Source organism: Dromiciops gliroides, chromosome 3, assembly GCF_019393635.1.
Source record: "Dromiciops gliroides isolate mDroGli1 chromosome 3, mDroGli1.pri, whole genome shotgun sequence".
Classification (NCBI taxonomy): Eukaryota; Metazoa; Chordata; class Mammalia; order Microbiotheria; family Microbiotheriidae; genus Dromiciops; species Dromiciops gliroides.
In genome coordinates, this window is record NC_057863.1 from 475,254,880 (window position 1) to 475,268,592 (window position 13,713).

General features: G+C 35.3%; 1 protein-coding gene across 1 annotated transcript in view; it reads left to right on the forward strand.

Moving 5' to 3' along the window:
• The window catches only part of N4BP2L2 (NEDD4 binding protein 2 like 2), a 75,840-nt gene that overhangs the window by 21,849 nt on the left and 40,278 nt on the right, over positions 1-13,713 (forward strand). The window contains exon 6 of the mRNA XM_043999153.1: positions 2,132-2,266. Coding sequence (XP_043855088.1) covers positions 2,132-2,266 — 135 coding nt within the window. The remainder of the gene's footprint in view (positions 1-2,131; positions 2,267-13,713) is intronic.

Genomic DNA, 13,713 nt, shown 5'->3' on the forward strand with positions numbered 1-13,713 from the left:
TTGAAGGGTTGGATTAGATGCCCTACAAGGTCCTTTCCAGTTCTAACTATGATCCTTTGATACTGATTCTTTGGGACATGTTAAGTTTCAGATGCCCCTGGGACATCTGGTTGAAATGTCCAACAGGTTAGTGATTTAAGGGAGAGACAGAAGGTGGATGTATAGATTTAGGAATTGCCCTGTATAAGAAGACAGTTAAACCCATTGGAGTTGATGAGGTCATTAAAAGAGGTGAGGTTAAGGGGCCTGAAAAGCTTAGCCTAGTTGTCTGTGGGGGGAAAATGGAACTTTAAATAGTGGCATTTGAAATACTGTTGCAGAAAATCCACAAAACTTGCAAACTCTCTAACCAAGAGAAATATAAAAAGGCTGTATACGTATAATCGTCAAGGGAGATCATAGTATCACCAATATAGAAGGTGCCTCCAAGGCCACTCAGACCCTTTCATGTTACACATGAGGAAACTGAAACCTGAGGACATTGTTATTTGCTCAGGGTCACTCAGGTAGTTTCGCAAAACCAAGTAAAGAAATCAGTATTGTTATGTTTATAGGGTTTTAGGGTTTTTAAAGAGATTGAACTGAGGAAATATTAGGGATTAAAAAGATCCCAAGAAACTGGATATTTAAAGGGAACTTTAAAAAATCAGGAGAGGGGGAGGATGAAAAGCCGAGTCATAGTAATATTTCAAGTATTAAATCTCATGAGGCCCCACAGGTGAGTCAGATTCTTATTGTCACAGTAGTAACAGTGGGAAATTATAGAAAGGGGCAGTGAGGAGATTTAAAAAAGGGGAGGGGGTGCAGCTAGGTGTCGCCGTGGATAGAGCACTGGCCCTGGAGTCAGGAGTAACTGAGTTCAAATCCGGCCTCAGACACTTAACACTTACTAGCTGTGTGACCCTGGGCAGGTCACTTAACCCCAATTGCTTCACTAAAAAATTTTTAAAAGGGGACCTGAAGATGCACCCCAACCAAATATGTAAGTGAATAAAGGATAATTTCTTCAGACTTTTAGCAGTGAGTGAGGGCTATGCGGGAAAAGAATAAAGGCAATTGGGGGGGCAGCTAGGTGGCGCAGTGGAAAGAGTACCAGCTCTGAAGTCAGGAGAACCTGAGTTCAAATCCGGCCTCAGACACTTGACACTTACTAGCTATGTGGCCCTGGGCAAGTCACTTAACCCCAATTGCCTCACCAAAAAAAAAAAAAACCCAAAACAAAAGAATAAAGGCAATCAAGGGAAGGAATTGGGCTAGAAAGAGAATAAAGGGAAAGTGTCACCCCAGAAGGGGAAAAGATTAGCTCAATAATATTCTATACTCTCTCTACACTAATTTTTCCTCAGCTGTTTGGTTTTTAAAGTATTTGGATTATTAAAGTGATCAGTAATGTTCTAATAAATTTACTTCTCTGATATTAATAATTCAACATTTTAAAAGTACTAGAACTAAGTTATGTTTTTCTGATATCATTAAGACAGTTTGTCTTCCTGTTAGACAGAAGAAAATAAGATGAAGATCCTAATCATGTAGTGATTAATTGATTATATAAAGCTGTAGAATTTCTGGTTTCTAATCTTTGAATGAATCTTTTCAAAGTATTCAATCCTATAGAAGAGGGTTTTTTCATCTGTTTAACAACAAAAGATGGCAAAACTATTGATTTTGCTTAAAAGAATAAAAATTTTCAGATTACCAAATTGTCAGCAAAACAATTTAATGCGCAATTTATTTGCAAAGGATTGCTTTAGGTTAGAGTTAAAATATTAAGATTTTTGCTCCTATCCAATGGATGAAAGATTTAAGTAATGTGTTTCAAATACTTGTAATAGCATCATGAGATTCCTAATAATGCTCAGTTTTTAAATTGGAATTTCATAAACTGCAGAAGATTAGATTTCAATGATAATTAACTTTTTCCTCTTAATTTCAGTACAGTTTTAACTATTGTAAATGAACTTTGAAAAAGCAAACAAACAGTTCCATCTAAAATGTGTATAGGGTGAGCTGTCTTATTTAGGGTTAGTTTTTAAAATACAAAAACTTAACAACAGATATTCTGCCAGTCTTTAATATGTAAACATAAAAAAACTGTATTTTTAAAAATTGTAAACATTCTTCTTTTTTGTAGGAGGAATAAACATGGGGTGTCTCGTGAAAAGATTGCACAGATGTTGGATCATTATGAATATAAAATGTCCATCTCTATTGTAATGAATTCAGTGGAACCTCCACATAGAAGGTCTGAGAGACTTCGAAGACAGAGGTGGGGAGGCTGTCTAGACTCATGGAATCACTTTGATGTTGCAAAATAACTAATATTCAGTCTGCTTTCAACTAAAATGAGCTCGTGGCTTACCCTTAAAAAAACAAACATTGAGACTTTCTGGAGGTTTTTAAATAGGTTCAAGTCTAATAAAAAAGAACCATCATTACCTCACAGAGTTTGTTCCCAGAAAACTGTTTAAATTTTTAAATGTAAATAAAAAATAGTATATAAAATTGTACATTATTTTTAATAATTTTTATTGTACTAATTTTGGTTTTAGCAAAACATCTGAATAGTGTGGTGTGAAACAGAATTCTTCAGTTGAATCTTAAAATAATTTTGATGTCCAAAGTAGGAACTATTGAGCAGTTTTTAATAAGTTTATTGTAAAAAATTGGTTATAGATTAAAACTTAACTACTATGCTCCCCCACAGACAACTTGGAATATGCAAAACATAACTAGCTTGTTACAGTGTATTCTAATATTTCATATAGCATTCATTTCTTTATATGGATAAAATATTGTTTCTATAAATATGTCCACTTAAATATTTTCTAAACTCTTAACTAATGACTCGATTACTTTAAATAGATTTTAATTTTTAAAATAAATTGAATAGTCCCTTAGAATTAATTGTAATAAAAATTGACCATAGGATATTTTGCTTTTGCCACTTTTTTTTAATACAGAACACTTTATGTCTTCTGAGCAACAATTTTTCTGTTGAATTAGAATTCCATCAATTAAAATTGTAAAATAACACTCTTAAGTTAATATAATTCATCACCCTTAATTTCAGGCAAAGTCAAATAGTCATACAGAGCTAAAATGAATGAAAAGGCATTTATAAAATATTTACTATGTTCCAGGTACTGTGCTAAGCTCAGGATGTTAATAAGTTCAGACTAAGCATCGAGGCCCTTAACAATCTGACACCACTATACTTTTCCATCCCTAATTACTTTCCCTTTATACACACTGTAGGGATAATTTAGTACAATCTTAATTTTATATATGAGGAAACTGAACCCCTGGGAAGGGGAGGAAGTGTTTTGTCCAAAAAGCACAAAGCTTCAAGCAAGAGAGGTAAGATTCAAACCCAGCTTGGTGTCTTGATTCCAGTTGCGCTTTCTACTGCCTCTGTACAATTGCTCTGGATCTGGTCTATTCTTGAAGGTCTCCAGCAAAATCTTTCATTATTCCCACCAAATGTTTAAAAGTTTAACTAGCAGGAAAACTTTTTTTTAAAGAGACCTGTGATTTTACTGGCGTACAGGGTGTACATCAGTGCAGTTACAGACTTTCTGTGCCATAGCACATGGATGACTTGTGAGTTGCTGTGGCCAGAACAGTTTGTTATCTAGTGACCAACTTCATGGTAAGATGCCCCTTCCAGCTTAGTTGGCTTCGTCCTTGATCAGTAGGGCAAATGACCTGTTTCTGGGTGCTAAAAAGTACCCATCAGAACTTGTGCTACTCTTGCATAGTCATCAAGTGCCCAGGATCATCTAATAAAGCAATAGCGCTTTATAGAGGTCTTGATGGCATTGTACATTTATGGTTTTCCTTCATATATTTTAAGTATGGGATATCATATAACATCCATTACCAGTTACTAACTATATCCTTAGAACCTTTTTTCTAAACCCAACATTCCCCATTTTTGCATCTTTTTTTTTTTTACTCAGTATTTTGCTATTAAATTTTCTTTGTGATTCTTTCCTTTCTTTTTGTCACTCTTACATTGTAGGATTCAAAACCAGGTGCAGTATTTAAGCACACTTTAGAGAAGTTACCTCAGGCTTTACATGTTCAGTGCCAAGTTTAGTTTTTTGGAGTTTTTTTTGTTGTTTTTTGGGGGTTTTTTTAGTGAGGCAATTGGGGTTAAGTGACTTGCCCAGGGTCACACAGCTAGTAAGTGTTAAGTGTCTGAGGCCAGATTTGAACTCAGGTACTCCTGACTCCAGGGCCAGTGCTCTATCCACTGCGCCATCTAGCTGCCCTGCCAAGTTTAGTTTTGAACACAAGTGTTACCTCACTTTTGTTCTTGCTCAGCATGTTGTGTATCAGTATATAAAAATACAGGCATATGCAAACTCATGTTCTGTATTTTTTTTTCTCTCAGAAAAGTGTTTATTATAATCTCATTCCCAATTTCTAAAGTACATTATCTCATATTGGAATCAATGAAAGTGGGTTTGAGTTTCTGCGGGGAAGAAAATATAATTGATCAATTCTTTTTTTTTTCTGTCTCCTTTAAAGTTTCTCTTAGAAAATAGATTATAGTAAATTCACACTTGCTTTTAGGAGCAAGAGACAAGTGACAGGAAAACAAGGTCATAGGGTATATCTTGTGATTACTATTGATTCAGCACACTTTCCTTTGATCTGTGGCCATAATCTTCTATAGTCTTTATATCTATAATACTCCAAAATGATCATTCAAAAATTCTGAAGCATCAAATAAAGATTTAATTACCTTAATTAGGACATATATAGTAAGACCCAAAAGGGAATATTTTTGTTTTGTTTGTTTTTTGTTTTTTGTTTGGGTGGAGCAGTGAGGGTTAAGTGACTTTCCCAAGGTTACACAGCTCGTGTCAAGTGTCTGAGGCCAGATTTGAACTCAGATCCTCCTGACTCCAGGGCCGGTGCTCTATCTACTGCACCCCCTAGCTGCCCCCCCAAAAGGGAATATTTTTTAAGAAAATTTTTAGTAACAAGGGTTTGTAGTAACAGTTTTTGGTTAAAAAAAAAAAGTATTCTGATTAATCATGGATTTCCTTCTAACTTTTTGAATAGTAACATCAGAAAAGGATAAATAAGTGATCCCTTTCTCCTAAATTTCCAAATTAATATTTTAGGTGATCACCTAGCAATAAAATAGTTAAATTATAAATATGAAATTTATTAGTTTGAAAATTGAGTTGATTTAATTAATCCAAAATTTGTAGGCAGGTTTTAAGAATGTAGGTTGTATTGATGGGATCTTTGTAGTCATCATTCCCCCCCAACCCCCAGCAAGAAGTTAATTTTACTTATTTTTAATTAAATAATATTATATATTTTCTCCCAGCACTCCCTTCCTGGCCTGAGTCTAAAATGTATAAGAGATTTCCTACTTTAAAAGATCATTTATATTAGTGAACTGCAGCTGTAAAGTTTACTCATAGTTCTTAGCTACATTTTCCATATGTTTTATGTAAATATTTGTGCCCGCCCCCCCAGAATAAACTAATTTGCAAGTTTTTTATGTGGCACAAATCCTGTTGGTATTTTTAAAACAAAACAAAAACCACTTGCATGGTCTCTCAAGTTGAACTTGGTTATATTTGTTTTTTATCTTTGTTTTGAATTAATATTTTTTATTCTCTGTGCTGTCTGCTTTACTGGAGTAACTAGTTCTGTTTATAAAATCTCTTTGAAATATTATTTAAAAGACTGGGTTGTATTTTTTGTGGAATGATGGAGTTCAACTATTTGGAAGGAGATGCTGCTTAGTATGTCTTCCAATTAATGTAATGTATTTGGGATTTTTCATTTTCTACAAAGAATTAAGTTTCTGAGAGATCATGACTAATTGGGTAGCTGTTGTTTGTTATTAGTGAAATGGCTATGGTTTTTTTTTCTGATGCTAGTTTTGAATATATTTGTAGAGTCAATAGTGGTGTATAATTAGTGGGAAATGTCGAAGAAAAACAGTTTTTAATGTAGGCAATAGCCTAAGTATCCAAGTTAAGCACCTTGAGGGATTGCTTTGCCAACTTCTGCTGCATCTTTATCTAGTATAATAGTGGTTGAAGTATACATTCAGTTTTCTAAACCTTGAATTAAATACTCAACTAACTTGAGTAAAGCCAGTTTTCACTAGTACAAGGAAACATTAGATGGCTTTGCTGTTAAAAAGCCATTCACATAAGATGTTGAGAGCAAGTAGATTGGATTAATTTTCAAAGTGCAGTTCAATGTAAAAAAAATCTGGGCTCTCTTAGAAATTTACATGAGGTTTTCTTCCATCTTTCTAATGAAAATAGAAACTTGAAGACAAGTAGGAATTAACTAGTAGTAAGTTTGTTACCATAGATAGGTCCTCAGAGGGAGGGTGGAGCAATGGCTATGTGAAACAGCCCTGCCTTGTGGCCTTATTTTACCTTTGGAAAAGAAGTTCTTGAACATTTTGGTTCAAATTGTGAGATGCTTTAGGACCAAGAAATATTTACTTTGGTGGTAGCTGATGATATTTTCAAAGTGGATGCCTGAAAAATCTATTATCTTGATTTCACAGGTCAGAAAAGTAGTAATGGGATACTTGCATTTTTATATCCACCATTTACACTTAAACCATACTGAACTGCATAATTTTTTTAAGTGTTTAAAAGTGTGAGAAAATACAGTTTTTCCCTTGATCTAATCCTTGTATGGCTGAGAATGATAAGTTAAGATGCAACTCCCTTGGAAATAAAATTTTACTCTTCCATATGAATTATATTATGTATACATACTAAAAGGGAAGCAGCCAGATACACAGTACCTATTTCAGAAAAAGCCATAAGATCAAATAGAATTTGAATTGACCAGTTCTCATTAATTTAACACAAATGCTTAGGCTTTACTTTAATCTTATAACAACTTTGAGTCATATTGACTAGGTATCTATTTTGAGTAACCAAGGCCTTAATCAAAGATTGTCTTTCTAGTTGTAAATAGTCTTTCTTAAGTGGTGAATTAGGAAAATCTTTGAAAACATACTTTGAATTTTTAAAGGAAGCTATTGCTTTTTTCTTTTATTAACTCCATCATCAATTAAAGAAATAAAAATGGCCTCTACATTTGTGTTAAAAATTGTATCCTGGTTTTATAATGGTCATTGAAATGTATAGTTTGGAATATTTGGGCTTAGAGTTCTAATTGTCTTTTCAGATGTGGGGACAGGTGAAAAGTAGTTAACTTTTTTTGAAAGGTGATAATTTTTGCCTACAATTTTATCTCCCTCTTTCTTATTGTTTTGGTTTTTGGTTTTGTTTTGGTTTTTTTGGCAGGGCAATTGGGGTTAAGTGACTTGCCCAGGGTCACACAGCTAGTAAGTGTTAAGTGTCTGGGGTTGGATTTGAACTCAGGTCCTCCTGAATGCAGGGCCAGTGCTCTATCCACTGCACCACCTAGCTGCCCCTTTTTATTATGTTCTTGACATCATAGATTTCCTCCTCTACTCCTGAGTATAACAAATTAATGAAACATTTTGGAGGAGGTTGTATATCCATTCTCTTCCTTTATTCTCTCATGATTTGCCTTTAGTCATTTCTCATTTTTCTAGTTTACTCATTATTTGCATTTTTTTTGCCTGCTACTCACCTATACTCCCTCCCTATCTTTCCCTTCAATTAAAAATTTCAGTTTACTCTAGGAAATGTTTATATTAATCTATTTCTAGACAAATTTCTCATGATCCTCAGAACTGTGCTTGTATTTTTATGTGGTGTCTATTTGGACAAATGGACCGTATAAATCAATATAGAATGTTGTAAAGAAAAGAAGCTGAGAAAAAGGGCAGAAGATTTAAGTCACTATTTAAATCCTGTTCACATCAAAAAGATTTCTTTGGACATGTGGAGTTGTGACTCCTCCTCAGACTCTTATAGTGTGATGATAAGGGTGTTTTTTATTGAAGGATATTTCAAAATAATAAAGCAGGACAATGTTTTCATTGCACCTGATTTATCAGCTACTTTCATTTGTTCAAAATGAAGAGGATGGGATGGTAAATGGGTTTCTGAAGACCCATTAGTGTAATCTCTTTACCCTTTTGTGCTCAACTCTGCTAATTGTACCTTATTTAATGAATCTAGGATTGGTATAATAATTTATAGTAAAACATCTAAGTATAAGGAACTTCTTGACCTTCAGGCAAACTGCTGATATGGAAGTACTTTGTAAAATGGTTTTAAAGACCTTTTAGTATGTTGCTCATTGTTAGGGATTACGTACCCTTGGTTGACATATTTGGAATAGAGGTAAAATATTTACTATTTTTTAATGTGCTATATATTCCTTTACTGTTTTTAAAAAGTATACTTGTTTTGCCATTTTCTCTCATTTTAATTAGTTGCACCTCAGTTGTTTAGTATTAAGAAGAGAGTTTTTCAAAATATTTGAGCTACCTATTATCTTTTAGTTTCATTAGTTAATATTTAATCAATCTTTCCTGAAATCTTAACTCTCAGCACCATTTATTTGTACCCATCTTTTTTTAGCTTTCATGATTCATCTAAAAGTGCTGATAGAAGTCATGGAAATCATTTCAATCTGCTGAATGTGTGTAAAAATAAAGTTATATATATATATATTTTAAAAGGATTGGGAGCATTCTGTTGTCATTTACAACATGTTATTATCGCAGTCATTAACTATTAAAGAAAAAGAGATTTTTTAATGCTTTTTTAAGTTTCATAGCATCACTAAATTAAACCCAAAACTTAAAGGGCAATAAAGTAATAGTCATTTAGTGTTGCTTCATAAATGAGTAATGTGCGAGAATTCAGTATTCTTATTTTTATAAGAAAAGTATTTAAATGCCGCATGAAGACAAATATTAGCTTACAGTTAAGTAATTCCTTTAATTTTAATAAGATAAAAATGCTGGGGAAAAAGCAAGTGATTAACCTAGTTGAGTTATGTTTCACTTCCATAGAGTTCAGTCTGGTTTTTCCTTTAAGTGCTTGGCATGTAGTAGGTGTTTAATAAATATTTGTTGTCTTATTTTCCACTACCAGATCAGAGTAGATGTCTTCAATTGTGAGTGTAGGAGAGTTTTACCTTGAAGCAATATTTAAAGAGGGGAAAGCATTAATCTTATGACTAGATTAAGATTATTCCCAGTCTAGGAAACTGAGAGATGTGGAAAATGTAGAATTTTAGGACTGGAAAGGTAAAGAGATCATCTAGTCCATCCCACCCTACCATTTTTATAGTTGAATATACATGATAGTGGAGATAGAGACAAAAGGGACAGTTAAAAGATTTTGTATTACCAGTGTTTAGTGCAGTGCCTTTCACATTATAGGTGCTTGATAAATGTTTATTGACTATTATAAGCAGAATGCTTAAAATTAGTGGCTAGAGGCAAGATAGTATATGGTACTTGTAGAAATGCAGTTGATATAAGAAAAAATGACTTTTAGTCAGATATGAGGTTTGGTCTAGGCATTTTGCATTGATTGGTTCAAGCAGATTTGAATGTTGTGAATTTCTTTTATTTTGGGAATTTAAAGATTTGGGGAGAGACTTCTTAGTATTTTAGAATTGGAAAGGATAGTTAGAATAAAACACCCTCTCTAATTAGAAACAGAAGCCACAGTTGGTTGAGAGCTCTCTTACTAGAAGTACTCTATTAAAAATTCTGCTGATGTAATTAAAAGAACTGAGAACATACTGAGTACCAGAGAATTAGTGGGATAATCATTTTATTAGACCTGGATAAAAGAAGAAAGAACAAGAAAAACAAAATACTTGTTGCAAACATGTACAGTCAAGCAAAATAAATTATTGGCCATTTCCAAAGAAATTGTTTCAATATATACTCTGAGTCTATTATATCTTATCAGGGGGTGAGTACCCTGTTTCAGTCATGAGTGTGATTTCTTAATTACTAAATCTGATATTCTTCATTTCTTATCTGCCTTAAACACTAGTATTTGATGTTATTGATATCTGTTTCCCTCTTGGTTCTTTTGTTCTGCTCCTCAGTCTTTGCTGCCTCATCATCCCAGTCATTCTTATTAAATATGTGTATCCCAAGACCCTATCCTGGGCCTCTTGTCTCTGTGCTCTTTCCCTTGGTGGCCTCTTCATCTCCCCTGGGTTTGATTATTATCTCTTTGCAGATGATTTGCACATCTATATCTCTAGCCCTGTTCTGCCCAAGCTCTAGTTTCACATCACCAGCTGCTCATTAGACATTATTAGCTAGATGTTAGTCAGACATCTCAAACTCTATCTACATGGTCAAAACCTTCCTCCCCACCAACATCCCTAAAAACTGCCTACTTGTCAACTTCCCTGTTTCTACTGGAGAGCACCACCATCCTTTCAGTCTCCCAGGTTCACAACCTCATCATGATTCTTGACTACTCACTGTCATGGCAGATACTCATTCCATTTGCCAGATCTTGCCCTGCCTACCTCTACTACAAATCTTGTACCTTTGACCCCTTCTCTCAACTCATATGGACTATTACCCTCATCCCTTCTCACCTGGACATTTGTAATGTCTGTCTAATTGGTCTCCCCCCACAATCACCAAGCATTTACTAAGTACATGCTATGTGTCAAGCACAGTGCTAGTAGTACTAGGGCTACATTTTATATAGTGCTTTAAGGTTCACAGAGACCTTTACGTATAGCATCTCACTTGATCCTCAACAACCCTATGAGATAGCTGGTCCCATTTTGCAGATAGGGAAACTTTAACCAAAAGGTTAAAGTGACTTGTCTAGGGACATACAGTTGGTAGTTGTCTGAGGAAGGACAAAGACACTTTGAACAATTTTTTGGTTTTTTTAAAGTGAAAAACAGTCTACATGGAAGAAACTTGAATTCCGTGAGGTTGGAGGGAGGAGGCGATGACATGCTTACAAGTATATGCCAAATAAATACAAGGTTAAAGAATAACAGTTGGAGGGCAGGGCATTACCAGCTGGAGACGTCAGAAATAGCTTCATGTTGAAGGTGATGCTTGAGAAAAAAAAGAAGGAAGCGAGGAATTTAAGACGTGGAGCTGAGGAAGAGCAGGAGCATTCCAGGTATGGACCACAAAAGAGACAGGAGCTGGAATGTTGTGCCTGGGAAACAGTAAGTAAGGGGTAGTTTGTTTAGACCAATGAACATTTGAAGGGGTGTAGAAAAACAGGTTAGGGCCAAGTTATAAAGTGCTTCAAAGACTAAACAAACAAACCAAAAAAAAAAAAAACCCAACTATATTTGATCCTAGAATCAATAGGGAGCCCTTGAATCAAGAGGAAAATCACTTAGCTTGGGGAGGGCTGAGACAAGGCGGACAATCATTTAGGAAGCTTTTTTATCAGATAAGAGGTCTTAAGTGCCTGAAATTGGGTGGTGGTCATGTGTATAGAGGCTGGAAATATGGTAATGGAAACCACAAGATTTGACAACTGAGTTAGATGGGTGGGGTAAGAGAGAGTGAGATACTGAACAAAATACCAGGTTGAAAACCAGAGTGACTAAAAGGATGGTGGTGCCTTTGACAGAAAGGAAAATTTGGAAGTGGGAATGTTATGCTTAACAATGCTGATATGACTTACGCAGGTGGTGCTGTAGAAAGAGTGCTCAGGAAGACCTGAGTTTAAATCCAGCTTCAGCTACTAGCTGTGTGACCTTGGGCAAGTCACTTAACCTTTCTTTGCCTCAGTTTCCTTATCTGTAAACTGGAGATAATAATAATGCCTACATCCCACAGTTTTTGCAAAGATCAAATGAAATGATAATTGCAACATGCTTAGCTCAGGATAGCGCTATTCAAATATTAACTGCTTTATTATTTTGGACATACTGAATTTAAGACACCTACAAGTTATACAGTTCAAGATTTTCAATGGCATTTCAAAGTTAGGAGAGGTTAAAAGTAAATCAACAGATCTGAGAATCATCTACATAGAAATGATTATTGAATCCATGGGAGCTGATGTGGTCTTCAAGGGAATTAGTAGAGAGGGAGAAGAGTTTCCAGGAAAAAGCCTTGAGTTCACCCACAGTTGGTGGGTGTGACCTGGATGAAGATCCAGCAGAGGAGACTGAGGAATGCTCAGACAGGGAAGGGAATCAGAGAGGAGTGTCCCAAAAACCTAGAAAGAAGAGAGAATCAAGAAGGTTATTTACAAGGTCAGAGACTAAACAGAGGTCAAGAATGATTAGGATTGAGAAAAGATTTTAGATTTGGCAATTAAGAGACCATTGATAACTTTGAAAAGAGCAATTTCCATTGAATAATGATGTCAGAAAACCAGACTCCAGAGTGTTTAGAAGAGAATGAGAGGAGCAGTGGAGACATTGATTGTAGATGACTTTCTTCAAAGGTAAGGATATGTTGGTGTATTTGTAGGTAGCAGGGAAGCCACTGGTTTGGTCAGAGTGAAGATGATAGGGCAGTCTGAGAGAGAAGATTATGGAAAATCCACTTCCTTTTTTGATTCTTAGTGTAATTATAGAATTACCGTCTTTTTAAGATGGATTTTCTTGTAATTCTGGATCCATACTAATTCCTTACAGTGGTCAGTGTCTTTTTACTCACATCTCCAGCCCAAGTTACTGAATTGGAGGTTTTTTTCTGGTGCCAGTCTCCGCTACTGGGCTTTTGGGTGAGTTAGCCCTGCTTCATCTTTGCCTGGATCATCTGGGTTGCTGTGCTGACCTTCACTTCCTGGGATGTATCCATGCTAAGAGTGCTCATACGTTCTATACCCTTCTGTGCTTTTGAGGTTCAAGATACTGGATCTTCAGGGCCCTCTCTTGGTATCTCACAACAGAGTGCTAGGGACCTTGGAGCCTGGGAAGTTCCAGTCTGCATTTACAGTACTCTTTGTTACTTCTGTTTGCTTCCAAAATGCACACTATTGATTTTTGATAGGAGCCCTTCATTCTTGCTGCCTCTACATGTAGAACCTTGTAGGCTGTAGTTGTCTCTGACCCCCTCTCTGTTGTGCTGGGTGTACTCTTTTGTTGGCCCATGCTGATACCTCTTGTCATGAAAGGGTCCTTTTCCTAATGCCTGTGGGCTTCTGGCCGATTTTTCTATAGATCCTGGTTAGGTGAAGGTTCTTAAAATAGTTTCTTATTGGATTTATTCATCATTATTTGTTCTGGTGCTATGTTTTAGGTTTTTATTGGAATAGAGGAGATGTGGGACCCACGCTATCTCCCTCCATTTAGGCATCCAGGTTGGTTGGAAATCCCATTCACTCCATTCTTATACAGTAAACTCTACATGTATATAAAGCAAGTTTTATTTAGTCTTCTTTTTTGTAGCTATAGTCAACATGTAAAGAATCTGAAAACTGGTATTAGACTTCATTTTCAATCTTCTCTAAAACTCACCCAACTTAATAGAAACCAGCATCCAGAGTTTTTAGGCCATCCATGCAAGTCAATACTATTCACTCTGGGAAAAACAACACAGTTGAGTCAAATTAGAAGACATATAGAGGATCATGAGTGTATGCATGAAATGGATATTGTGTTAGAGGAATGACACTGAGGTCATGAAAACCCTACCTATGGCCAAAGATTTTCATCAACATTACGGAGTTGAATACTGTCACTGAATTTATCTACGTGGCTTACATTCTGTTTAGTATAACTATTGATATTCAAGGAGTTAAAAATGTTAAAAATCCCAAGTAAAAATGTTAGAAATCGGTGACCTTATGATAA